Source organism: Balaenoptera acutorostrata, chromosome 15 (genome assembly GCF_949987535.1).
Source record: "Balaenoptera acutorostrata chromosome 15, mBalAcu1.1, whole genome shotgun sequence".
Taxonomy (NCBI): Eukaryota; Metazoa; Chordata; class Mammalia; order Artiodactyla; family Balaenopteridae; genus Balaenoptera; species Balaenoptera acutorostrata.
Window position 1 is genome coordinate 36,273,002 of NC_080078.1, and position 27,928 is coordinate 36,300,929.

Sequence of the window (27,928 nt, forward strand, 5' to 3'; positions counted from 1 at the left end):
GAGATTAGAAAGTGGGCGACTGGAGGGGATTGGGACAGAGCTTGAGCTTTGTGGGGAGGAAGTCTGGAAGCCAGATGGGTCTCCATCTCTGCATCTGGGGTGAGGGGCAGAGAGGGGGGACTGGATGGCCCGGAAGACCCCATTCTTTCTCTCCACGTGGCATTTGCTGAGGGGGGTCCTTTATTCCCGGAGCCCGCTGCTTTCAGAGTTCCTGCATCCAGCTCTTGGGTTGGTCCAGGACCTGGGATGGGGGGTGGAGGTGGCAGTGACCGGTTGGGTGGTCTGAAGGTCCAGCTCTGAAGGTCGACCTGAAGTCACTATTGTGCCCAGCCTGGGGCAGAGACCTCTTGGGAGGCCCAACAACATTGCAAAGAAAGAAACAATTAACCCAAAATGCCCAAACAGAAAAAAGGCCATCAACCCCCCAGAACTTGAGTTGCACGTAAACCTGACAAATTGAATAATAAAATTTATAACAGAGGCCTTCCATAAGCCAACAAGCAGACTTTGAAATATATAAATGAGCGTAAGACGCTTGTGACTTCACGCAGCTGGGCACTGTCTCCCCTCCAAGTCGTTTTCAGCTCAGCAGAGGGCTTCTGAAGTTTGTTTCCCCTGACTCTGGCAGGCTGCCCCTGCTTTGCCAGGCTTACTTCTGGACCTTTCTGGGGGGGGGGGGTGTGGGTGGTGGAGGAGATGGTGGCTGTCCACATGGCCCTGCCATCCTCATGGCAGCCTCTTCCCCAGGCGATCCAGCACATCGAGGGCACCCAGGAAAGGCAGGAACAGGAGGAGGAGCAGCGTCGAGCCGTCATCGTGAAGCCGGTCCGCAGCTGCCCCGAGGCCCACGCCTCCGACACTGCCTCCGATTCGGAGGCCTCGGACAGCGACGCCATGGACCAGAGCCGGGAGGAGCCAGTGGGGAACGGGGGGCTTCCCTGACCACCCCCCAGCCCTCCTCTCCCTTCTGGGGGCTGGAGGGGGCGGGGCAGCAACTGGGAGAGATGACGGTGAACGAGTGAGGAATTTTTACAAAATTACGGCATCATTTGGGTCTCTTTTATGACCTCTTTTTCAATACTGTAAATCGACCTTTGAGTGAAGCCACCCAACCCGAGGTCCGGGGCTGGGGCGGCAGGAGCGCGTGGCAGCACCGGGACACCTGGGGCTGGGCCTCGGCCCCGGAGGCTGGGGAAGCGGACACGGAGGTGCCTGGCCTCTCTCCGCCAAAAAGCATTTTTTCATTGAAACATGTTTTTAAGAACAGGGAAAATCAAACAAAACCCCAAGGTATTTCTGCCCTCCCCAGAGCCAGCCCTACGACCGTCAGTTTTTAATTCCCCCTTCCCTCCTCTTTTTGGTGTTCTTTCTTCTTTAAGCACTTACATGGGTTGGGGGTCTGGCTGGGTTGGGGCTCTCGGGGTCCGGGGGTCTCTGTTGCTTCTCGGTTGGGGTTTGCTGCTGCCCTTCTTCCCTCCCCTCCCTGTCTCAGCACTAGGAATCGCCACTCTCCACCACTGTCCGGCCCCCACCTCTCCCTCCAGGTTTCCCATCTTACACCCCAAAAAAGTCTTTGTCTTTCTCTTTTTGTTTTGTTTGTTGTTGGTTCTTTTTTGGTTTTAGTTTTGTTTTTTTGTTTTTTTGTTTTTGTTTTTTTTTTTACAATTTTGAGGTCTTTGTGTTCAAGGAGAAGCTATTATATTTTGTTAAGAAAGTGGGGGGATAAAACCAAGAGGCCACTGTGCCTTTATAAAGAAACAAAATAAAGTTTGTACTTTGTTTTTTAGATTCTGTGCCTCCTGGATGTGTGCTGTCATGAGGAGCTGGCGAAGGCTTCCTGGGGTAGCGTAGGGGGTGTTCTCTGGGCCCACTGGAGGGGATTGGATGTGGGTGAGCATGATGAGTCCCCCAACTTATGTGTGGTGTTATGATGAGAAATTGGCATCCTTAGATTCCCTGGGTTTACTCTGGGGATTCTGCAAAGATGGGAGATGGTGTTGGGGGTGAGGTGAGTGGCTCCCAACTCCTCCTCCTTGGTGGGAGGCAAGGAGAGAATGAACAACCAAGCCATAGGTTCCTGTCTCCTAGAGAAAGGACACAAGATGCTCAGTGGTCCTGATTGATCCCTAGGCTTTGCAACTTCCTCGGCTCGTGTAACCTCTTGGAACTTCAGTATCCTCATCTACAGAAGAGAAGTGAGCACTCCCTTATGGTGCGGTGTTTAAGAGCTCAGGTCCTGGGGTTGGTCTGCTGGTGATCAGGTCCACCTTCGGCAAACCACTTGATCTTTGAGACTCAGTTTTCTCTTCTGAAAGTTGAGAATCATAATGGCACAAGGACATTACATCTTAATTGGTAAGGGGGTGGTCCTTTAAATTCCTTCATCCTCCATGACCAGAGATAGCTTTATAATGTGTCCCTCTTGACCTGCTTTTCCTCAGGTACATGACAGGTACATGGGGACTGAGGCCAGAGAGGAAGAATAGCTGATTCACATCTCACCCCACAATGAATGCCTCCAGACAGGAATTTGTTGAATAGAAAGGCAGGCAGGAGCCTGCATTTTTTCTTTTTTCTTAGAACTTTTAATACTTTTTTTAAAGTGAAATTCACATAACTTAAAATTAAGCATTTAGAAGGGAACAATTCAGTAGCATTTACGACATTACTATGCTGTGCAACCATCACCTCTATCTAGTTCCAAAACATTTCTCATTCCAAAATGAACCCCTTATCCATTAATCAGTCTCTCCCCATTCCTCCCTTCTCTGAGCCCCTGATAACCACCAATCTGCTTTTTGTTTTTTAGTGTTTAAAGAAATTAAAGTGTAATTTAACTTCGGTAAAAATTCACTTTTTAGTTTTTGCTTGTGGGAGTTTTGACAAATGTGTAACCATCACCATAATCAAGATATAGTTTCTTCATCCTTGTGTTCCCCTATGTCCCTTTGTGGTCCACCCAGCCCCTGGCAACCACCGACCAATCTATTCCTATGGTTCCTATAGTTTTGCCTTTTTCAAAATGTCATATACTATAAATATATTCATTTACAGTATATGACATTACATATTTAGCTTTTTGAGTCTGGCTTCTTTCACTCAGCATTATTACTGTAGTTTTCTCTTTTGGGATATATTTAGATATATTTACATAAATGCGTGTTTGAGGGAACCCTCTTCGCTAGGATCTGGGCGGGGACGCCTCTTCCCAAGGCCAGCAGAGAGACCCCTTTTGGCCAGGTGCAAGGCGCGTCCGACGGGTTCCAGGCAGCTCCTGAGAGGGTCAATAGAGGGCGCTATGGAACCGGGATGTCTGGCCCAGCAAGGCGGAGGCTCCGCCTCCTTCCGGTGTCTGTGGAACTACGCAGTTCCTATAGGCCAGAGGCGCGGCTCAGGGGCGGGGCCAGGGGAATACCCCAAGCCCAGACCTGTCGTGGCGCGCCCAGCGGCCGTAGGCGGTCTCACCAGCAGGCGGCGAGAATCAGGGGCGCGGCCTCCGTCCCGCCTCTTCTCGGACTCGCTCCGCCCCGCCCCTCGGTGCGCATGCTCCTTGGTGCCTCAGGCCATCTCGCGCGCTCCCGACTGCAAGCTCCTCTGGCCCAGGCTCGGCCCCGCCCCGCGCGCTCTCACGCACGCTCCGCACGCAAACGCCGCGAACCCGTGGTTCCTGCGTGTCTTCCGCGTGGAGGCGCTCGCCGGCTTTTCCTTGCACCCGCGGGCTCCGAGGACGCGGCCACGGGTGGTGGCGCCTGCGCTGCCCGGCGGAAGTCCGGCGCGTTGCACACGTGACTTACGACGGTCTAGAGGCCGCGGTCAGAAAGGAACAAGAGACGTTAATTTTAACAGCACGTTTCCTTTTAACCCGCAGTGTCTGAAACGTTGCCATTTCCACGCAGGTGATGAATGCAAGAAACTACCCACGAAGTATCTCATTCTTTTCTTCCTGCCGAGTCTGGGAGCCCTGTGTGTATCTTGCTCTGGCTACACCTCCGTGGGTACGGCCGCGGGTCCGGGCGTCAGGGGCACGTGGGAGCCAGTCCAGGGGGTCGGAAAGGGCACGGTAAACAACGGGCAGTGCGGACACTGGCCTGGGAGGAGGAAGAAGTGGAGACCATGTGGGAACCGGATCGTAGAGGACTTCCAAGCCACGCTAAGAAGCTTGGACTTTATTTTTTGTGATGGGAAGGGGTCTAGGAGAGCCATGATCAATGCAAAGTTCAACAAAACCTGTCTTAAAAGCCTTTTTATTGAAGTACCGTATAAAGTACACTCAGAAGAGGGCTCATAACTGAAGTGTTTAGCTCCGTGAATTTTCACAAATTGAATATACACCCGTGTAGCCGGCACCCCACCCCACCAAGCCCTCAAGTGGTTTGCTTCTTAAAACTTAATATTTGGAAGTATAGAAATGTACAGGGAGGCCCCCTGCACCCTTCACCCCGCCTCTCCCAGTGCTAGCGTCTTGTTTGCCTAATGTATGACATGGAAACCAGGTGATCGCTGTTAGTGCCCACCGCAGGGCTTATTCAGATTTTACAGTTTTACGTGCTCTCACTTATGTATGTGTGTGTACAGTTGCTCTGTACCATTTTGCAGCAGCAATGTTTGAGAATTGGAGTTGCTGTGCAACCTCATCAGCACTTGATATTGTCAGATCATTATGTTTTTCAGTTTTTTTTTTTTTCAACAAATTCGGTAGGTGTAGAGTGGAATCTCACCACAGTTTTATTTATTTATTTATTTTTGGCCACACAGCGTGGCATGCGGGATCTTAGTTTCCCGACAAGGGATGGAACCTGCACCCTCTGCAGTGAAAGCGCAGAGTCCTAACCACTGGATCATCAGAGAATGCCCCACAGTTTTAATTTCTATCACTATAGATTAGTTTTGTCTATTTAATTATTCATTTTTAAATTTTGGTCGTGCCACACAGCTTGCAGGATCTCAGTTCCCTGACCAAGGATTGAACTCCAGGACACAGCAGTGAAAGTGCTGAAGCCTAATAACCACTAGACCACGAGGGAACTCCCTAGTTTTGCTTATTTTAGATCTTCATACACATCATACAGTATATATACTCTTTTTGTCTGGCTTCTCTTAATATTTTTTGAGATTCATGTATGGTTTTGTGTATATTAGCAGTTTGTTCATTTTTATTGCTAAGAATATTGCATTGTATGAACATACCACAAATTTGTTTAGCCAGTCACCGAACAATGGACATTTAGGTTGCTTCCAACTTAATGGCTATTATGAATATATTTTAGTAGATGTTGTCCCCCAAATAGATTGTGCTAGGCTATTGATTCTGCCACCAGTGTGGCCGTGGAGGGACATTCTAAGCATGTGACTCTCTTTGGTGATGGTTTCTTCGGGAGGGGGCTAGGCATTCTTGGTTCGTGGTGGCCTCCCCCACCCTATTTTAAGGTTTTTGTTAGGGATTAAATCTCATGGGAAATGTATGTCTGCTCTGATCTCAAGGATCATTACATTACACCGTGTCCTCTTTGTGAAGATCCTCAGAAGAAATTCCTGTTGAGTCTCAGCAGCAGAAATAATTTCACTTCTCCCGAACAGTTGGCTTGTTCTTATTTTAAGGACACTGTGAATTGGCAAGTGATCAAGTTACACACATGGGAGGACTTACGTATGTAGTGCCGTTTGCTTTTGTATCAGCCTTACAAATGGCTCCATTTTGTGTGCCTGCCTTTGTGTGGTTTTCATCTCCTGTTACGTCCAATTATTGCTTTCTTGGTGTACTTTATGGATATTTGGGAGCCATCTTTATGCTTTCCTGGCACAGGGTGGGTTACGATAAATAAATGCTGCTTGTTGCCCTGATTTCGGGGCGTCCCTGGCAGCAGGGCATTCGCACCAGCTCTGTGAGATGTTTGAAGGGTTGTCTAGTGGAAAGGGGTGGGGGGGGGAGGGGGCTTCCTGTGACCTTGGCCACCTTAGCGGTTGGTTAACTGTCCTCAGACCAGTACATAAAGCACATGCAAATCCTCCAGCCGCCTCTTGGAGCTGGCTGGCCACGCTGTCCTTAGCCTCAGACTTTGTAGTCTCTGGTTCTCCCCTATCCCACCTGAGCCCATCCCATGGGCCCTTCTTTATCCGGTTGCCTCTCTGTGCTTTCCTGGATGCTACCATCCTTGTGGCATTTGTCTTTTTCCCTCTCTCTGGAGTTCTGTGTGCCTCCCTTGCCCTGCAGGTCCTGCGCTAGGGGTGAGGTTAGTGCCATCCCCTGCCTTGGTCCCCTCTCTCCTCTTGCCCTGCTGAGTTGCAGCTTCTGGTGTTGATTGACGTGAGCGTGTGCTGGCTGAGAGGAGGGGTAGAACTGGGGGCTGGGGGGCAGGTCGGGCCCTGAATCTGGCAGCTGTAGGAAGGAATGAGCTCCCCAAACTGGCTCTTCCCCCACCACACCCCTGGTATTGAAAAGGAGCTAGGAGTGACAGCTGCAGAGTTTCCTGAATTAGGGGGCCTAGGTCACAGGTTCCGTGGCAGCCTCAGGATCAAGTTCAAGAGGAGATGGCAAAGTGATTGGAGAAGGCTGCGGTGCTGTACACATTCCAGAGATTCGTTGTCTGCCTCACGTTGCCTCCCCTCCTGTGGGAGATAGAGAGGATGCTCTGAAAATTCGGAAAGAGAATTGATGAAAATGTGTTCCCTTGTAGGGAGGAGGAATTGTCTGGGGTGGACGGCGCAGAGGGTTAGTGGGGGGCTGCATGTTTGAGATCAGGGGAGAGGCGGTCTCCATTCTCTAGGGAACTCTCGTGGTGCGTGTCCCTGGCTTCCTGTGGGAAGGTGCGGTGGCAGGTGAGGAGGAGATCTGGAGCACTGTGGCTGGTTGTGGGCCTCACCTCGTATTCAAAACAGCAGAGTTAGTGTTCTCTGGTAGTGAGTTCCCTGTCACTGGAGGTATTCAAACAGAGGTCTCTGTCAGAGCTATTGTGGGGGGGGATTCCTGCACTGGGTATGAATTTGGGTCCTTCTAAGGTAGACAGCCTCTAATTTCTGAGGTAAATGGGAAGGTTCTCTCAGTGAGGGCTACTTCAGAAGAAATGAAATCTGCTGACACCTTGATTTTGGACTTAAACAGCCTCCAGAACTATGAGAAAATAAATTTCTGTTTAAGTCCCCAATCTGTGGTATTTTGTTATGGCAACCCTAGCAAACTAATATACTGTCCTTTTGTGACTTTTGTTTCACTTAGCATAGCATTTTCAAGGTTTATCTATGTTATAGCATGTAGTAGTATTTTCTTTTTTTTTAATGGCTGAATAATATCCCATTGTATGGATGGACCACATTCTGTTTATCCATTCATCTGCTGATGGACACCTGGGCTTTTTTTCACCTTTTGGCTGTTGTGAATCATTGCTGGCTGTACAAGGATCTGTTTGAGCTCAAACAGGGCATGTTTAAATCAAATGCAGTCAACCCTTTAAGCAGTGCTGGGCTCACCCTCCCCATCTGCCTGGCTTGGGTTCCTGTGCTTTCTCTGACCCTCTCTCTGTCCTGCACCCCCCGCCCCCTGTCACAACCCTCTACCCTCTTCCCTGCCCTGCTAATTCCTCTCCTCCCCCAAGGATGGCATTCACTTGATTGATGGGAGAAGCCCTGGGTTTGTGAGTCGGGCAGATCCGGGTTCAGGCCCAGCAGCTCCGTTCTGAGTTGGTGGCGTTGAACAAGTCCCTTCAGCCCTGAGCCTCGGGCTCCACTGTGAGGTGGTGAAGTCCGCCTCTCGTCCCTTGAAGCCCCTGGTGGGGCGGGCGCCTCCTTGGCTTGGACGTCCTTTTCTCTCCCGTGACCGAGTGCTGCCTCCTCCCTCACGGGGAGCCCCCCCCCAGCCCCCCAGCCGTGAACATGGGTTGGAAGACTCAGTGTTGGTGTGTCGGTCAGGGTCTCCCGAGAAACAGCCAAGGGGATATGTGTTTACAGAGGGAGGTTGTGGGGACCAGAAAGTCAGAAATCCACGGGGGAGGCGGCAGCTGGAGAGTCAGGCGAGTCCACGAGTCCAAGTTGCTGTCTAGTCTGAACGCAGAACTCCTTCCCCCTCGGGGGACCTCAGTCTTTTCTCTTAAGGCCTTCAACTGATTGGGTGAGGCCCACCCACATTAGGGAAGATGGTCTGCTTGAGCCAGAGGCTGTGGATTTAAATGTTAAGCACGTCTGAAAAACACCCGCACAGCAACATTCAGACTGATGTTTGATCACACAGCTGGGCGACATGGCCTTGTCAGGTTGACACATAAAGTTAACCATTGCGATCGATAACTCATCAGTTCTCTTCAAACTGATCTATAGATTCATCCTAATCCAATTAAAGTCCAAGAAGGCTTTTAGAAAAACAATTGACAGGCTGATTCCAAAATTCATGTGGAAGTGCATGAAAGGGACGAGAATAGTCAAAACAACTTTAAAAAAGAAGATCAAAGTTGGAGGATTCACACTACCTGTTTTCAAGATTTATTAGGAAGCCATGGTGATCAAGATAGTGAGGTATTAGCGAGGGGATAGACACATAGATCAATGGAACAGAATGTAGTCCAGAAATAGATTCACACATATATGGTCAACTGATTTTCAAAAAAAGATGCAAAGGCAATTCAGTGGCCATTTTAACAAATGGCCAGTTGTACTGGAACAACTGGACATCCATTTGTAAAAATCTAAATTTTGGGGGCTTCCCTGGTGGCGCAGTGGTTGGGAGTCTGCCTGCCAATGCAGGGGACAAGGGTTCGAGCCCTGGTCTGGGAAGATCCCGCATGCCGCGGAGCAACTGGGCCCGTGAGCCACAATTGCTGAGCCTGCGCGTCTGGAGCCTGTGCTCCGCAACAAGAGAGGCCGCGACAGTGAGAGGCCCGCGCACCGCGATGAAGAGTGGCCCCCGCTTGCCACAACTAGAGAATGCCCTCGCACAGAAACGAAGACCCAACACAGCCAAAAATAAATAAATGAATAAAAATTTAAAAAAAAAAAAAAAAAAAAAAAAAATCTAAATTTTGGTCCACATCTTGCAACATATTAAAAAAATAGCAGAAAATGGATTATAGGTCTAAATGTAAAACCTGAAACTATTACATTTCTAGAAGAAAACAGGAAAAAAATCTTTGTGACCTTGGGTTAGGCAAAGAGTTCTTCAGTATGACACCAAAGGCATAATTCATAAAATAACAAATTGATCATTTGTACTTGATAAAAATTAAGAACTTCTGCCATTTGAAAGACACATGTGAATGAAAAGTTAAGCCACAGACTTGGAGAAACTATTTATGAATGATGTTTCTGATAAACAGCTTGTCTCCAGCGTATGTAAAGAACTCTTAAAACTCAATAAAAGAAAACAACCGGTAAAAAATGCGCAAAAGACTTGAACAGGCACTTCATTGAAGATGCACTGAAGATGTGGATGACAGGGAATTCCCTCCTGGTCCAGTGGTTAGGACTCCATGCTTCCACTGCCGGGAGCCCAGGTTCAATCCCTGGTTGGGGAACCCGCAAGCCGCATGGTGCGGCCAAAAAAAAACAAAAACAAAAGAGAAGTGGATGACAGATATACACATGGGAACGTGCTTAATATCATTAGTCGTTAGGAAAATGCAAATTAAACCTACAATGCAATATCACTACACACCTGTAAGGATGACTAAAATTTGAAAGACTGACCAAGTGCTGGCAAGGATGTGGAGGAAGTGGTGGTGGGAACATAAAACGGTACAGTCATCTTAGAAAAAAAGTTAAAGGGGCGAGGGATAAATTAGGAGTTTGGGATCAACATATACACATTACTATATATAAAATAGATAAACAACAAGGACCTGCTGTATAGCACAAGGAACTAAATATCTTGTAATAACCTAGAATGGAAAAGAATATGAAAAAGAATATATACATATATGTAACTGAATCACTTTGCTGTACCCCTGAAACTAACACAATATTGTAAATCAACTATACTTCAATAAAAATTTTAAAAAATTAATTAATAAAAGAAAGAAAAAATTTAAACAGACACCTACCAGCCATTCCACTCCTAGGTATTTACCCAAGAGAAATGAAAGCGTATGTCATAATGAATTGTACACGAATGTTCATAGCAGCTTTATTGGTAATAGCCAAAACTTGGAAACCACCCAGAAGTCTCTCAATAGATGATGGATAACAAACTGTAGTCCATCCAGGCCATGGAATCAGGATCAAAAGGAGTGAACTACCCATACGCGCTGCAATGTGAAGAAATCTCAGCGTAATTATGCTACGTGAAAGAAGCCAGATAAAAAGAGCACATATGGGGAGATTCCATTTATATCAAAATCTAGGAAATGCAAACAAACGTGTAGTGACAGGAAGCAGATCAATGGTTGCCTGAGAAGGGGTAGGAGGGAGGGACATGAGGAAAATTCGGGAGTGAGGAATCTTCGTTAATTTTGATGGTGGTTATGTACGTGTGTCAAAATGTATCGAATTCTACACTTTAAATATGCTGTTTGCTGTGTGGCCGTTGTACCTCAGTAAAGCCATTTTAAAAAGCACATGAAAGATGCCAAACTGACTTTCGTCCTTTCCTCCACAGACAGCTGTCACCCCCACAGGGATCCCCCTTCCCAGCAGGACCAGCCAGTGCTACCCCTCCTAGAACTGGCTTTCAGGGGCCATCACGTGCCCTCAGGAAGAGTGCATCAAGTAGCACATAGCAGAGGCACCGCTGGAAAGGGATCCGTCCCTCCACTGTCTGACCCACCACACTCAGAGCATCCAGCGCGCCTCCTCGCTCCCCTTTCTTCCCTCCCGCCAGCATTCTGTCTCTTCCAGAGGCCTGGGAAGGTGAAGCTCCTCGCCATCGACCTCAAAGGTCAGGTCGCGGGGTTTCCTTAACTAACCATCGAGGCTCTCCCCTCCTGACCTTCGGGGAGGGGCTAAAACCTGTGTCAGTGGCTGTCGAATAGGCCCTTAGTTCACAAAACTGAAGCGTGTGAAGGTCACTGATTGCCCAGACTTCAGCTCAAGTTACTGCAGATGCTGGGAAGACTCGGTTCCTGAGTCCCAGACCTGACCCAAAGGACGCCCCACGTTTTCTCTGCTACCCCGCCCCGTGACCCCTGTCACGTGACCCCAGGCAGCTAGGGGAGAGAATCCAGACGGGGCCCTGCCTTCCGGGGTCGGGAGCTGGCGCAGCAGGGGCAGAGCAGCCTCCTTGCAGCCTCTGGGGTCTGAGCTGCTTGCCTATCATGTCCGTCCAGTTGCCCTAGTGACTGTGTGACCCTTCTCCCCCGCCCCGCGCTGCCACCCACCCTATAAATAGAGGCGAGGAGCAGCTGGGCTCTCTTGGCAGTCACGATGAGGGCGCTGGTCCTGCTCTGCTGCTTCGTGGCCTCGCTTCTGCTCCCAGGACAAGCAGGTATGACCCCTGCCCTGTCGGCCAGGCCAGTCTGCGACCCGCACGAAGCCCCGAGGTTTTATGTTTACCATGGGGTGGGGGGGTGGGGGGCTCGGGCAGGAGATGGAGGATGAGGCCTCCGTGATTCCTGGAGCTGATGGCAGACCTTTGCTCCCAGCCGGTCTGACCGAGAAGGCACTGGGTGCGGAGACCTGAGAGCACCTGGGGCTTATGGGGAGGCCAGAGGGAGCGGAAGCCGTGACCCGAGAGGTGCAGGCAGGTGCAAGGCCTGGAGCAGGGGGCCAGGGCCAGAGACAAGGGCTGGCCAGTAGATGTTGTGGAAGAGAACCCCAAAAGTCAAGACTAGAGCCTCCTAGATGGACAAAAGACCCTGATCTTGGAGGTGGAGGGGCCCCTGGAGGTCGTTGAGTTGACCCTCCCACCTGGTGGAGATCACAGAGGCCTGGCTTTGCATGAGTGAGGGCGGGGTGGGGGGGCACGGCTTGGAAACAATGGGAGAGAGTGCGGGTCAGTTTGGGACGGGACTGGAAACCAGTTGGGGATCAGGCTGGAAACCAAATTGGATACAGTTCAGAGGAGGAATGGGACCCACTCGAATGAAGCTGGGCTAGGCTGGGGGCTTTGTCAGAAGGGGGATGGGGCCTGCGTGCCGTGGTTTTCCTTTGACATCTCAGCACTTTGTGTGGCCGAGGCAGGGGCTCTGGTTACGGCATGGGGGTTATTTATAGGCGTGGAAGGGGTACCCGAGCATTTTGTCACCTCTGTTCCCAAGACTCCTGGGGCTGAGTTCCTCTCAGGGGTGCTCCAGGGGTGCTCTGGGGACACCCCAGGAACCCGGACCTCCTGCTTTGCCTTTTCATGACGGCTGGTTTCATCTGCGCTGGGGATCGTGGGGTCTGGGAGCTTCTGTTTCTTGAGGTCCCAGACCCAGGCAGGAGAGCCCGCGGCAGGCAGGAGAAGAAGCCATTCCCTGGGGGGTTAGAGACCAAGGTGGGGGGCTCTGGCCTCGCATGTGCCGCTGGGCCCTGCCCTTGTCTGCCCTTGAGTTAATTTGGGCTCTGTGGGGCTGCAGTGGCTGGGGTGGCGAGGATTCCAAGCGGCTGTCAGGCGGCTAAGTATGGAAACAGCCGTGTCATTTGATCCTGAGCCCGGGATCCACTGCCACCCTCTCCCCAGCTCCGCCCGGCCCCAGCTGCCACCTCTCTCTGCTTCCATGCCGCTGCCCCAGGAACTTTTAGCCTTTTAGGGACATCCTTTATCTTTCCTTCCACGAAGGGAACTGGACATCTGGAATGTTCCACAGGCCTCATTGGGGGATCTTTCTGTTGGGAAAGGAGGCAGGTGGGTGCTTTGTGCAAAAATCCTCTCTTTGCAGGCCCTTTCCTTCCCAAACTTGCGGTGTGACCCTGACGTGGCTTCCGGGAAAGGGTTGTCCACCAGTGTACGAGCTTCCCGCCCTCCTCACCCCTGCTCAGGACTTGGGCTGTGCATTCTTCCCGGCGGTGGGCTTTCTCACCACTCCAGTTGCATATTGCACACCCCAAAGACTGCTTCCTCCTGCGATACCTGGGGGAGATTTCAGCCATAAGAGTGGCTTCCTCTGACCCCCATAATGAAAGTCCTTCCTACTGGTTGACTTTCCCCTAAAATATGCCACCCGGTAAATGCCACCATGCCCACAGGCAGCGGCTTTGGTCCTGAACTTCCCACCCCACTGCTGAATCCTCATTTCCATTCCTGTGTCACTCGCCTCTCGCTGGTGGCAGGCAGACTTCTCTCTAACTCCCCTTCCTGCTTCCTGGGGGGACTGTACAGAGCTGCCCTTCCTTCTTTTGTGCCCATGTTGCTCCCGTGGCCCTCTGATCTGGGGTGATGGGCTCCACATCCTCCCCCCCGAACCCTGATCCAGCCCAGTCCTTTGTCTCGGGGGCCTGGCCTGGGGACAAGCCTGCTCAAGGACAGAGGAGAACAGCCCCGAGAGGGTTTACTCAGTCTGCATTGTCCAGGTAAGGGAGCGAAAGCCAGAGGAAAGAGAGCCATGTTCAAGGTCAGGCAGCAATTCAGTGGCAGGCACATCCAGCCAGGGCTAGTCTTAGCCCACCTGGGAGTTTCTGTCCTTCCTCAGCTGCTCTCTCTCTGACAGGCCTCCTTGGACGCCCCAGTCCCTCTGCCTGTGGGCGTGAGGCCACAGGAGGCTAGCTTCTCTCGGGATACAGGGCAAGACTCCTCAGAGAGCATGTGGGGTGGGATGGGGGAGGGGCTGAGAAAACATTGCTTTGGGCTTAAGCTGCTGGCGTTTGTTAGGCCGAATTTGGGACATCCTTGCTTCCTGTTACCTGCTTGAGGCAGAGATGGGGGGATGGCAGGTGTTCTGAGTCTACTCATCTGTTTCCTCCAGCCCAGCCCTGGTTTGTAGACTTGCCCACCTGCTCTGGCCCCACCCTGACATCCAATGGCGAGAGGTTGGTTCACACTGGGGCTCCCCGGGCCTTCCATGAGCGATGGGGGTCTCTCAGGAACTCCTTCGTGACCCTTCCTCACTCACCTGGAAAGAGGCGGTTTTCATATACCCTCAGCACGGCAGCCCAGATACCATGATCCACCGTGGGGAGGGCTCTGAGAGAAGGTCATGCGCTCAGGGGTCCCGGGGAGATAGCAGACCCCAGAAGCCTCTCCAGCCCTCCTGCAAGTTGTGTCCCCAGCAAGGTCCCCGACTCCTGGCTCAGTGCAGCTGGACGAGCCATAGGGAGCACGTGGTCCACTGTGTGAGGCACTAGTCTTGATTTGCTCAATGGATGCAGCCCTCAGATGTGGGCACCTTGCCTGGTGGCCTGTGGAACCACAGTTTGGGAAATGCTGGCTTTGCCTCCCATCTGGGTGTGACAGTGAAGCTCAAACAGCTAGTTCAAGGGCCAGAGCTGGAATTCTGGACCAGAAGGAGGTCCTGACGAGGCCGGTTGCATCTACCTGGCCCTTTGGTGCTCGCTTAGGTGTGGTGGACTGGGAAGGAGCCTAATCCCTATAGACACAGGAGAAAGATGGCTGGTCCTCCTTCGACCTGGTCTGAGGGGCCAGTACAAGGCATAGATATGATGCCTTCTGGCCTGGAACAAGGGTGGCGGCTGGGGGAGGGGGAACGGGTGGGGTCTGCCGCTGTTGGATGCCCCTCCCCTACTCCAAATCCAACCTAAAGCTGGACTCACAACCTCTTACATTTAAATATTGCTCGAGGATAGTGTAGGTCACGGCTGGCATGACCTTGCCAGAAAAAAAAGAAGACCAGGATCATAAAAGAACCAATTTTAAAAGTTCAACTGGGGTCCTTATGAATTTTGGGTTCTGGGGGACATCTGGATGGAGATAGTTAGCTTAGGAGGAAAGTCAGGTCTGGGGATCCAGAGATGAGATTTGTTTGAGTAAAGATGAGGGCGAGGCTGTGAGATTGCCAAGGAAGCTCTTGTAGAGAAAGAGATTCAAGGACCGGTCCCTGGGGAGTGGGAAGAGGAAGAAGATAAATGGATTTCAGGAAGACGGGATGAGACCCAGGCAGAGGTGTGACCTGGCAGCGGAGCGGAAGGATGCTTCCTGGAGAGGCAGTGAATCTCACGGAGAAGCCGTGGAAGGTGAGGCGTTAGCTTGGACACCAGGAAGCCGAGAACTGTCAACGAACGGCTCATGTTATTCAGTGAGGACAGGGAGGCGACACATTCACCCAGTGAGACTTTTAACATTAAGTCTGTGAAGGATAAATGACCTTAAGAGGAGGTGGCGGTGGGTGTGTTTGCCAGAGGAGGCTGTGTGTTTATGGGCTGGTGGGAGGGTGCGGGGGAGCAGGAAAGGCTGATGAACACAGTGGATGGAGTGGCCTGGACGTCAGAGCTTGAGTGGGATGCACAGGTCCTAGGTGGGTCTGAGGGGACATGTCGTGGAGACCTCAGAGGGACACCATACACTCGAGGTCCACTCAGCAGCCCTAGTACCCGTCAGGGAGCTGAACTAGGAAGTGGGGATCCTGGTCTATACTGGGGATTGCTATGGAGTGGGGAGGGCCATGGAGGGGAAGGAACCAGCTGATCTGCCCAAGAACCCTGTGGGGTGGAAAGGGAGGCTGGTTGTCCCAAGATGTGTGGACTCGCACAGCAGGGCCCAGACCAGAGCCTGGTCTCCAGTCCCGTCTGAGATGAGGCCAGGAGACGGCCAGTGAATCAGCATTTTAGTCACAGTGGATGTTGGTCTCTTGCTGTTGGTTTACCAGCCCCAAAATTCAACCCCAGGCTCCGCACCCGAGGTGTTAATTCCGCAGATGTGCACTGGGCCTGCACCCGAAAGCGCTGTGTTCAGACTCCGGTTAGATTACCTCAGTGGAAGCCGCTGTGGGGCACGCGGCCCAGAGGCAGCTGGGCTCAGGTTTCCTCCGGGGTGTTTTCCCGGTGGCTGCAAGGCCTCCCTCTGTGGCTCTCTGGCCCATTGGCGGGACTCATTTTGGGCTGAGGGGACCCACGATCTGCTCTGGGAGGCCAGGCCCCTCTAAGACCGCTCACCCGCCTCACCTGCCTTCTCAGGGGCCATCTGGACTCGGGAGCTAGAAGTCTGGCTTCAGACGCCTACCTCTGCCCTGTTGGGCTCCTTTTCTCCGTCTTGGTGGTTCCCTTCTCTCCCCCAACACTGGCCCTGCTCTGTCCCCCCATAAGACATGCCCTGAAACTTGTTCCAACAAGGGCCAATGGCTCAACACTTAGACTGTCACTTTCCCAAACCACTTGTTTCAAAAGAGTCAGAAGATTTTACCTTAAGGAATGCATCTCTAACATGGAATTTCTTATTGCTCTGGTGGGCAAGGTCTTACCCAAAGTCCCTAATCACGGCATTGAGGCAATAGATAGTCCATCGATTCTGAGTGCCGAGGGGTAAGCTGTAGAGCGGGGCTTTCTCTACTGGACCCTGAAGGAGGGAGGGAGGGAGGGAGCCACGGTGGCCACAGCTGCAGAACTTGCTCAGTCCTCAGGAGGCCCCATCCTCTCTGCTCACCCCCAGCCTTTGTGACCTCAGCTGGAGGCGAAGCGGGTAGCATAATTCGGCAAATGGGATGGGTCAGTTTTAGTGGAGTTTCTGGAGACATCCATTTCCTGGTCTGTGTCACCTGTGCTGTGTCTTTCTCTGGGTTCAGGGACATCCTGTTCCATTTGGTTTCAGCCTCATCCCTCTCCAGCCCCAAAGGAGGATTTGTTCAGAGTCAAGGTCCCAGGTACCCCTCTGCCCCGGGGACAAGCCTGCGCTTTTCGCTTCCTTGTCCTCCCTCTCAGAGAGTTCCAGATCAGCCTGTCCTGAGCTGCCCATCCTCAGCGTGAGGGGCTTGGGCGGCGGAGTCTGCTTTTAAAATGCCTGAGCTGTTAGGTCAGCTGTTCACAGCCCCAGGCAGGGCCTACAGTAGCTACCTCTCTACCCTCCAGCTCTTCCCCGGCTGGGCTGGTGTGGAGGGGAGCCTAGTTGTGGGTGTGCCCAGAGGCCTGCTTCTGAAGACCAGGAGACCATGGGGCTGGCTGGCAGCCGCTGCCTGGCCCCATCCCAGGAGCCCGTCTTTCCTGGAATCGTGTCATCGGGACCACAGGAAGGCACAGTCGCCGTTGCTCTGTCCAGCTCTCAGTCCGGGACCCAGAAGGATTTCGGGTGGGAGGTTGGCCCAGCTGGGGTAGGCTCCCCAAGTTCATTGCAAGGCTGTTAAGTGATCAGAAGAGGCTTTTCTCCTCTGGCCCTTGGGTGGGCCCTCGTGGGCCCTCCCCCAGGGGTCCTTGTCTTTCGCAACCTGGAGAGCACTTGACCTCTAGCCCTCTGTCAACTCAGAGAGAGTGCTCAAGGGCACAGAACGAGCACAGGCTGTGTGGCCAGTCCTGGGGAGAGGAGGGCTCCTCAGAAGCAGAGGGTCCTGAAGAAATGGGCGATGTGGCCATCCCTGGGGAGCCCACCCTGGATCGGGAACCAGGATGGACTTGTGATTTGGGGTGACAGGCAGTACATGATCAGCAAGAGGCATGAGGGTGCAATGTGGATTTGGACACAGCAGGAACAGTGGGGAGGAAGGGTGGGGCTGGTTAATCACACAAGGTGGACACTTGACGGGAGAGGCCGGAAAGATGAGGCAGATGGGGGCCCTTCTCTGAAAGGCCCAGCTCTCCAGCCCCAAGGCCAGGCTGTGCCCATAGTGAGGTCCCAGCTGGCCACGCTGTGCAGGCAGGAATGGGCTATGGCCCTGCCCCCAGGAGCCACATTCTATTTAGGGAGATGACACGCACTGAAAAAAAATGTAACTAACACCCCTGGCAGCTCTGGTTGGACTTCAGAGGAGGGCTGGAAGGTTGGCCTCATGGAGGGGCAGGGTTTCAGCTACACTGGGAGGAAGGGAACCATCGCTGGACTGTCAGCTGCAAGAGGACAGGGCTGTGCATTTGTTTAATTTGCTCATCACTCCATTACCAACACTTAGCACAGCACTGGGCTCACTGGAGGCACTTGACAATGTCTGATGAATGAGGAGGCAGAGACAGGGGAGTATCTGAAGATGGTGATCAAAGCCAGGAGTGGGGGAGCTCGGAGCATTGCGCTGGCAGGGACGGGCTGACACCGGCTCTGGCTAGATTGTGGGGCTCCTGTTTGGGGAGATCAGACCACCCTGATGGGTTGGAGCCCATTGGAAAGGGCCTTGAATGCCAAGCCAAGTGGCTCTCTCCTTAGCCCTCAGCATACTCTAGCCTGCTCCCCTTCCAGTGAGCCCCTCCCCTTCTCCTCCCTCTCAGATATTTTTGGATCCTTCTAGAGTGGGGACTGCATTTTGAGCTCAAACAGGTGCAGGCAAAGTCTGGTCTGGAGTTCTGGGCCCGCAGGAAGTGGGTTGCACTGGGAGATCAGCCCACAACCAGGCCAGGGGAGAGCCCTGGGGTTTGGGAGCAAACCCACCCTCCCCCACCGGGTCGCTGCCAAAACTGCGGCTCCTGGTTCTCCTCCAAGTGGCCATTCATCCGCCTCCCATAGAATTTTCCCTAGATGGCAATAGGTGAGGACAAAGCCATTGCCTTGATCACTAGGTCTTTGAAGTACATCTGATTCCATAGCTGCCTGCCCTGTACACCTGCACTCACCAGAGAGGCTTCCAGCCACTGCTGGTTACTTGGTTTTTCCTGAATTTCCTTCTGCCCTTTGTTCCAAGGATCAGGTAATAGAAGATCGCTTATTTCTCTAGCTTATCCCAGGAGGTGAAGACACCAGGAATGCTCCCTGGGACCTGGGAAGGGGTCTGGACAAACTGAGGAGGGGGTCACAGCCCTCGCCGTGGCCTGGGGGAGCCCATCCTGGCCTCAGGCTCCCGACAGAAGGAGCCTGGGTCCCAGCTGTGACAGGAACAGAAGTCCTGTGGCAAATCCACCTCCTTCTCCTGTCTTTTCCTGCCTCAGTTTTGTTTTTGAGTGGATAGCTTTGGCCAGTGGCCTCTCCACCCAGACCCCCCTTCCCCGAGGCTGCCCACACGTGTGCCTGGGGTGGGGGGTGGCATGCACTCTGGGACTTGAGGACAGAGCAAGCCCTGGCATTGTCACAATTCGCCACCAAGCCCCTTACCATCTCTGCACCTGTTTGCTTGCCCGTAAAACAGGATAATAATACTTGCCCTATTTACAGCATGGGGTTGTTATATGACTAAAATAAGAAAATGGTTATTGGATGCTTAGGATGTTTTTCGATCTCAGACACTTTTTAAGGTTAGAAGGACTGTGGCAATGAGTACAGGGTCTCGCTGCGGACAGTATTCCTGTAGCTTGACATCTGCCTCTGGTTTCCTCAAATATCATGAAACTTGGACACCTCGGGGAATCCACCAACACATCTGCCCCTTCTCAGCACTGTTAATATCCTCGGGATTCTCTGTCCTCAAAAAGCTTACAAACTAGGAGGGGAGGCTGTCCCCGCTCACGGTAGGAGTAGGGAACCATATAAGGCAGATGTAATCAGGGGCCAAAAATAAGTAGTCAGAGCTTGCCGGGAGAGGGGGAGCAGGGGACGGGGATGGGGCCCTGGGGCTGGTGAGCATGACCAAGTTAGCAAGAGAGGGGCCGGGAAGCTTTTGTGGGGCTGAGTTAGGTGTTGGTTCCTATATTATTTTCCTGGGGCTGCCATAACAAATGACTCCAAACTGGGTGGCTTCAAACAACAGAAATGTATTCTCTCCCAGTCTGGAGGCCAGAAGTCTGAAATCAAGGTGTGGGCAGGGCTGCGGTCCCTCTGGAGGCTCCTGGGGAGGATCCTTCCTGCCAGCTTCTGGTGGGTCCGCAGGCCTAGGCCTTCCTTGGCTGGTTGGTGCATCTCTCCAATCTGTGCCTCTGCCCTCACATGGCCTCTTCTCTGTGTGTCTCCTCCTCTTTTTTTTTTTTTTTAATATATATATTTTTAAAATTAATTTAATTAATTAATTAATTTTTGGCTGCATTGGGTCTTCGTTGCTGCACACTGGCTTTCTCTAGTTGCAGTGAGCGGGGGCTAATCTTCGTTGAGGTGCGCGGGCTTCTCATTGCGGTGACTTCTCTTGTTGCAAAGTACGGGCTCTAGGAGCGCGGGCTTCAGTAGTTGTGGCATATGGGCTCAGTTGCTCCGCAGCATGTGGGATCTTCCCAGACCAGGGCTCGAACGCGTGTTCCCTGCATTGGCAGGCGGATTGTTAACCACTGCGCCACCAGGGAAGCCCTCTCCTCCTCTTATAAGAGCACCAGTCATTGGATTCAGGGCCCACCGTAATCCAATATGACCTCATCTTGACTACTTACCTCCACACAGACCTTATTTCCAAATCATGTCACATCCTGAGGTTCCAGATGGGACGCTCTTCAACCACTACGGTTCCTTAGCCCTGGACCCAGGCTGCTGAGCAGTTACTGGCTATGAACAGATTGTTCTCGTCTCTCTCCCAGGTGGTCGCACCTGTTTCCTTGGTCCTCTCTCGGGCCCCACTGCCTACGCGATTGCACCAGCGGCTAATCTGGAGCTCTGCTGACACTCCCTGGACAAGTGTGTTGAATGAATGGATGGACAGCTGGCCAGAGGCAGGGGATTCCAGGAGCAGCACCTAGCCTAGCGGTGGTGCTGGGGAGGACAGTGGGGAGAATTTTCCAGGAATAGGCATGTGCTGAGGGCAGGGGGTCTGGTTTCTGGCTGGTCGTGTGATGGGGAGAGCGGTGAGCTGAGAACCCAGAAACTCTCCTGGGGAGTGAGCGCCAGCACCCAGCCCCGCACTGTCTCCTACATGCTCGGCAGGGGAGGAGCAGGGTGCAGGCCCCTCCTACTACTCTGCAGACGCCACTTGGAGAAGGAACTTCCCGGTGACCCTCTGACACCATCCACGAGGGGTCCACCTCTCGGCCTCTGCCTTCCTACGCTCTCCTTGCCGGCAGAAGCCCCTAGCTGGAAGGTGTCTGGGTCTCCTCACAGCGGAGTTACGGGTCCCCAACCCAGAGACTGGGGTGTCGGCCAGCTCTGGGAGCTGGTGACTGTCTCTGTGGCGCTCTCTGTGGCTTGTCCTGGCTCTGGAGGAGCGCAGGGGTGGGGGCAGGTCTCCAGGGGCCCCTCGCCTTTCCAGAAATGCTCACCAGTGAATCCAGTTTGCATCCAAAATGCCTTACCCCCCCTACCCCAGGAGCTCCTACGATGAGCCCCCGGGGTCCACATCCCTGCCTGGCACTGAAACTCTGCCGCCAGGAAGCGAGTTCTCTCTTCCTGCCTGCCCGCCGCCCCTCCAATTAGCTGCTATTTCTTTAAGGGGAGGATCTTTATATTTAGGAATCCAGATCGTGGTTATCACAGCAACCTCCTGAGCTGGTAAGGCAGATACTCCTAGGACCCTTTGATCACAAAATAATAGGACTGGGCAGGTAAAGTGACCCCGCCCATGGGTACTTCTCTGGTTCTGAATCCTGGTCCTGAATCTCCTGTCTTCTGGAACTTTGAACTTCCTGAGTTAAGGGAAGGCCTCATGTTTTGCCACCATCCATCCATCCATCCACTGGCTGTTCAGGTGCTGGGATACAAAAATCTCTGATAGACAGGAAACCAGATAAGTTATCTAGTTCATTAGACATTTATAGGTGCAGCTGAGAAAGAGACTAGGATGGAAAGAGGGGAAGGTGGGTTGGGAGGTAGCCTCACCAGGGTGGCCAGGAGGCCTGGCAGAGAAGGTGACCAGAAGCCAAGACTCAGGGAAGGAGGGGAGAGAGCTAGGCAGTTATGTGGGGAGCATTCCCAGCAGAAAGCACAGCACAGGGAGGAAGGGGGGCCTGACGCTCCCGGGAAGAGTGAAGCAAAGAGACAGAGACGGGTGGGGGTGGGCAGTGTTGGAGGGTGTGTGCAGAGGGGGGCAAGGGGCTCAGGAAGGGGCTGTTCCACAGCCCAGGTGAGAGACAACAGCACCTGGGGCCAGGGCTGGTGGGGGCGGGGGGTGAGGTGGGGGAGAAACAGTTAAATTGAGGATAGATTTTTGAAGGTAGACAACAGGTTCAACTAAGGTTTTGGAGAAAGAAAAGAATTGTAGATGCTTTGTGTGTTTTTTTTTTTTGGCTGAGCCCTGGGATCTTAGTTTCCCGCAGTGAAAGTGCCACATCTTAACCACTGGACCTCCAGGGATGTCCTAATGCTTTATCTTTTTAAATTTTAATTAATTAATTAATTAATTGATTTATATTTATTTATTATTTTTGGCTGTGTTGGGTCTTCGTTGCTGCGTGCGGGCTTTCTCAGTGAGCGGGGGCTACTCTTCGTTGCGGTGCACGGGCTTCTCATTGCGGTGGCCTCTCTCGTTGTGGAGCACGGGCTCTAGACAGTGAGGGCTTCAGTAGATGCAGCACATGGGCTCAGTAGTTGTGGCTCGCGGGCTTTAGAGCGCAGGCACAGTAGTTGTGGCGCAGAGGTTTAGTTGCTCCACGGCATGTGGGATCTTCCTGGACCAGGGCTCGAACCCGTGTCCCCTGCATTGGCAGGCGGATTCTTAACCACTGTGCCACCAGGGAAGCCCCATTTTTGGAACAGCTTTATTGAGATATAATTAATATACTCTACAATTTGCCCATTTAAAGTGTACAATTCAATAGTTTTTAGTATATTCACAGAAATGTGTAACTATCAGCACAGTCAATTTTAGAATATTTTTCTTCACCTCAAAGAGAAACCCCTGTGTCCGTCAGCAGTCACCGCACCCCCTACCCTGTTCCACCCCTGCCCAGCCTCCCATCCCCTGGCTGCCACTAATCTGCTTTCTGCCTCTGTGGGTTTCCCTGTTCTGGACATTTCATGTAAATGGAATCATGCAATGTATACCCTCCCCGCTTCGCTTGACCTTCCTCCCTAAACTCCTCTGAGCAGACCTAGTGGCAGGGGCTCCTGGGGGTGAGATCTGCTAAGGATGACGCCTCACCCCTGAGCTGGCATGGTGGGGGGAGAGCTGTGGAGCTGGGCAGAGCTGCTGGCGGTGCCAAGGTGAAGGGGCTGCGGTGGTCGGGGCATGCAGGCCGGTGTGCGAGGCCCTTCCGAGCCATGGAAACATCAGCTCTGATTGCTGGACAAGCAAAGTGCCGCTGAGGGGGAGCTGGAGCTGCTCTTCCTTGTCTCTGGGACAGCCAAAGCAGTGTCCCCGAGGCCTGAGTCGTTCCTGAAGGGCTCACTGTTTTGCTCCTTGTGTTCACTGGTCTTAAGGACGGCGGTGAGGCCACGTGGGCAACTCGAGTGGCCTATCTCCCATCGTGCTGCCGGTTCCCAGAGCGGGGAAGGGCCCTCACCCGTTCTCACACAGATGTGGCCCCTGATATGCCTTTGCACTGGGGTGAAGTGCAGGGTCACCTCACTTCAACAGCTGGATGGGAGGGGCCCGGGAGGCAGAAGACAGAGAGGGAGGCGAGTGTGGCCGCGGAAGTTTCTGGGTGAGTCAGGACTGCCTGGAAGTGGGAGTCAGTGGCCGCAGGAGTTAGCCTGGGGCTGAGGAGGCCGAGGTCTGGGCCCGGGAGTGTTGGTAGCTCAGGTCTGTTCCTGACCCAGGCCAGCGGGAACCACGGAGAGCTGGGCCACCCCCAGGCGCCCACAGCTCCTTGTCTGAGCTGCTTCCAGCTGGAAGAAGGGGAGAAGGACCCCGGGCAGAAAGACCTCGCCTGGCCCACTGACTGACCCCCAGAAACAGGGGGTTGAGGGGAGTAGGGTGCAGGTGAGCCAGCTTGGTTCCTGTCCAAAGCTCGTTCTGTTTTTGGCCTGGCATCTTTGCTCTTCTAGGAAATTATTATTATCATACCTGACATTCGTAGAATGCTTTTTTTTTGGCCATGCGACTTGCAGAATCTTAGTTCCCCGACCAGGGATTGAACCTGGGTCCCGGCATTGAAAGCGCCGAGTCCTAACCACTGGACCACTGGGAAATTCCCTGTAGAATGTTTTTAAACATCGTCTGATGTTTAAAATACTCTGAAGGGGTTGGCAAAGCAGGTATCATTTTCTGCGTTTTATGGGTGAATGGAGCTGGGTGTGGGGAGTGAGGGGCAGCCCATAAACTAACCTGCATGGCGGTGAGGAAGGCTCCAAGGAGCAGAGCCCAGCTCTCCTGGCTTCTAACGGTGTACAGAGAGACCAGTCTGGCTCTGGGTCTCGCGGCAAAGGAAAGCCCTGAGATGTGGGCCTGGCCCAGGAAGGTGTCAGATCTGGTTCCTGAGCTCGAGAACCAAACCAGCTTCCTCCCACTTCCCTGGCTCGGGGAGGTGGTGGGTCTGTGTCATTGCTCCCCCACCCCTGCCAAGCCCATGACAGCTCTGACCTGAACCCAAGGCGTTTATCTGACCGTGACCTTGGGGAGCCACACTCCTTTAGCCCCCAGTGGGTTGCTCCCTGCCTGGTACCCCAAAGTTAGACCATCAGCCCTCCCAGAGGTGGTCCTCGAGCTCCCAGGGAAGTTGTTTCTTCGGGTGAGGAGGTGGAGGTGGGGGAAACCACCCGCCTGCCTCAGCCTGTCTCAGAATCCAACTTGCATCCCTCCCTCCTTCCTTTTCCCTCCCACCCACCTCGGCCCCTCTGAATGGAGGAAGTATTGCCAACGACTCCTGCAAGAATCTGTGCTCACTTCAGGCAGGGAAAGGTGAGCATCCCTTTAATGATCGAGTCACACCCAGGGCTTAGGGCTTAATGTTTTGATTCTTCCAAAGGTACTTGCCTTTTGAAAGTGAGTGCTCACCCATATTCATGAATCCTCCGGGCGTCAGTACTGAGCACGTGTGTACACCATGGCTGTGGGATCCCGGGCGATTTCTCTGTGTACCTCCCAAACCAAGAATTCCCAGGAATTAGGGGTGGGGAAGGGGGATGGAGTTATTCTGTCAATCTCTGGACTTTATGGGTTAAAAACAATTGTCTTGAAGTCTTGAACATCCTTTTCAAAGGGAGGAAGAAGAGGGTAGGCAGAGAAGTCGCTGTCCGTCTGAGGCTGACTCACCCCCTCTCATTTCGGGGTGGGCAAGGGAGGGGCCAGATGCTGGGACAGCTCAAGAGACTCAGAATTGGTGGAGAGCTGGGTTCCAGAACCAGCCCACTGCTAACTAGCCTAACTAGCCCTGTGGTCTTGGGATAATCACTTATCAGAGTTTTAGGATCCTGATCAGTGAAATTAAACCAGTTCGTCTGTGAGGAGGTCCCTTTTGACCCCCATCCCATGGTTCCCACTGACTGCTGCCACATCGTTGTGTCCTATCCCCTGGGTGAATTATTTTGGGGCTAGAGTCCAGCCCGGGAAAAGCTGTCCTGGTGGGATTAGCCTTGACTTTAGGAGCTTGGTCAGGAAGCCAAAGAACCTTCCGAGAATGGCTGCCTGGTCTCCTTGTCTGGGGGGAGGAGAGAGGGGCCCACAGAACGGTGAGGGAGAGGGTCTCAGGGTCCCAGGAGGAGGTAGGCACTTCCCTCCTAAGTTCCTTTTCAGCATCAGCGTCTGTAAAGCCATCTGAAGACTCATCCAAGAGGTGAAGAAACAAGGGGCCCTGAGCAGTGAACATTTACTCTATAAATAAGGCCAAGAAAAAATGTGATGCCAGGGGGGTCGCTGCCATTGGTTCAGTCCAGGAGCGCTCAGGGACAGGATCTAGAACACGGAGGGGTTGGGCTGCCGCTCTGGCCTCGTGAACTTTGATTCTGAAGTGCCCTCCACTGCACCTCAGTCACCGCAGATGAGACGTCCAAGTGTCTGGGCAGAGGACAGCCTGGTGAAAGACGGGGGACTACCTGGACGACCAGACCACTATTCCTGACTCCCGGGGACAGGTGTGTCCAGAGGTAGAAGTGGAAAGTGATTGTACCACGAGGACTTTTTTTTTTTTAACTGATGACGCATCTGCATTATCATGTATGAGTAACGGTGTATTCTACCTGTGTGTGACTTTGGACTCAATGGTTTCAGTTCAAACGGATGAGAAGTCACGTCAACAGATGCTTGGAAACATGCGCTAAGGAGACTTGGAAGGTTGGAACTGAGTCTACATTCTGGTCCATGAAGAGGTCGGCCAAAGCAGGTCAACCAAACAAAAGATCTTGGGTGTTGACCTCTCTTCTCCCAAGGTCCAGTTCCAAACTCGAGACAGACTCCCTGACACTTGGTACTGAAGGTGACCCAGAGCAGGGATTCTCAAACTTTGGTGTTCATTAGAGTCACCTTGTGAAACACCCAGATTCACACTGACCCAACCCTAGAGATGGGGCATCTGTGCCAGGAAAGCCCTGCAGGGCTCGGATGCCACTTGTTGTGGTCCAGAGAGCTCAGCTTTGTTTCTTGGCCTGAGTGCTAGCCCAGCCCTGGATGGCCTGTTGAGCCAACACTTGACTTGCTGTGTCTGCTTCCTCATTTCAAGAGAAGTTAATAATCCTTGCTTTCCCTGCCTCAGAGGACTGCTGGGGGGGGGATGAAGAACATGAAGTTACTTGGGGAAGTATGAAGTTCTGTGTGAAGGTCAGATGTCATCTAGCTCTGTGCTGGGTGCATGTTGATCAGCAAAGTGGAAAGATGCTGTGATGGGGGTCTTCTTGGGCTGCTGGAGAAAATGATCAAGAGGAGGAATTTTTAGGGAAAAGGCAGGGGAGGCAGGAGAGTGGTTGTCAACCACCCCACCCCACCCGACTTAGGCAGTGGGACAGACAGACCCAAGGAGAGCTGCTGGGCAGGAAGTACCAAGGGGGTGGCTGAACCCCAGCTCCTTCATCTCCCCTCACCCACTAGGCCCTTCCATGGAACGCTAGCATCTCATGGGACGTGGTTTGCAAACCATGTGGGAGCAGAAAGAACTCTAGACTGAGGGCCATGAACTTGGGCTCTGTCCCAACTCTACCCCCTGATCTTGGGCAAGTCTCTAAAGCTCCCCAGCCAGAGCTTCCTCCTCTGCAGTGGACTCACCAAGTCCCCTGGCAACTCCGCAGTAACCTGAGTCTGTACAAAAGTGTTTGGGAAGAGTTAGGAGCTGGAAAAAAGTCCCGTGTTTGGTGGTGGAGAGAGGAGAGAGGAACTGAGCCTGGGGTTCCTGCTAAGGCTGTGGGAGGGTGGGGGAGCAGCTGAATGGTTGACCCCCCCACCCCCCAGAGAAAGGCTGATGGCAGAGGGGGTGTCAGGAGAGAAAGCAGAGCCAGTTTATGCTGTGCTTTGCCTGGGGCACCAGTCTGTCAGGCTCAGGGGCCTTCCCATGATCGCCGAGGCTGAGCTGGGGACTTGCTATTCACGTACCCTGTCCAGGGCCCGGGCGGCTGCCTTGACATTAGCACATACAGTGCGGTACTACATGTCCTGGGGTAGACTGAGACTCATCTTACCAGGCTCTCACACTGGCCAGCATGTCCTGGGTCCTCTGCGTCCCCCACCCCTCCTCCAGGGCCACTAGGGGGCTTCAGCAAGACCCTAGGGAGGCCAGGGTGGGTGGTAAGACACTGGGTTTGATTTCACAGAATTGAACTGAGTTTAACTGGAGGCTCTTGAAGCCTCTGACTGCCTCCTGGAGGAGAGATTGGGCCCAATGGCACAGCTGCTTCCTGGGGATTGAGCTCTGGGGACCCAATGGCATGGCTTGTTCCATTGAGAGACTTTCTGTCAGAGAAGTTATTTTTAGCCTGGGAAGGAAGGTCACAGGGCATGAAACCATTACCCTGGGTTTTTTTTCACTCCAGATTGCTTAGTGGAAGGGCAGGGGCAGCTTGGCACTAAGTCATAAAACCCAGGGAAGAGCATGGATGTAAGTGTGTGTACACACATATACCCACTTGACTTCCTGTCCAGGGCCCAGGCGTGGAAATACACAACAGTGCGAAGGTCACGTAGCCCTCCAAAGTCTGGGGTCCTTATCTCCCTTCAGAGGATGCAGCTCTCTCACCCCAACCAGGACAGAGGGTGTTTCGACAATATTAGAAATGCCACAGGCAGTCAGACCCACAGTCTGTTCAGCCCGGTATCACCACCATCATCAACACCATCAAAATCACTACCACCATTATCATCAT

General features: G+C 52.9%; 2 protein-coding genes across 5 annotated transcripts in view; both read left to right on the forward strand.

Annotated features, from left to right (window-relative positions):
* TFAP4 (transcription factor AP-4) overlaps window positions 1–1,786 on the forward strand; it is a 34,417-nt gene extending 32,631 nt beyond the window's left edge. For 3 of the 4 annotated variants that reach the window (XM_007181537.2, XM_057530109.1, XM_007181535.2), the window contains exon 7: window positions 736–1,786. In XM_007181537.2, coding sequence (XP_007181599.1) covers window positions 736–942 — 207 coding nt within the window. In that variant the 3' untranslated portion in view covers window positions 943–1,786. The remainder of the gene's footprint in view (window positions 1–735) is intronic. The other variant, XM_007181536.3, reaches the window with a different exon arrangement.
* Window positions 1,787–11,148: 9,362 nt separating this feature from the next.
* Window positions 11,149–27,928, forward strand: part of SRL (sarcalumenin) — a 32,373-nt gene continuing 15,593 nt past the window's right edge. The window contains exon 1 of the mRNA XM_007181538.2: window positions 11,149–11,401. Within this exon, the coding sequence (XP_007181600.2) occupies window positions 11,341–11,401 (61 nt within the window). The 5' untranslated portion in view covers window positions 11,149–11,340. The remainder of the gene's footprint in view (window positions 11,402–27,928) is intronic.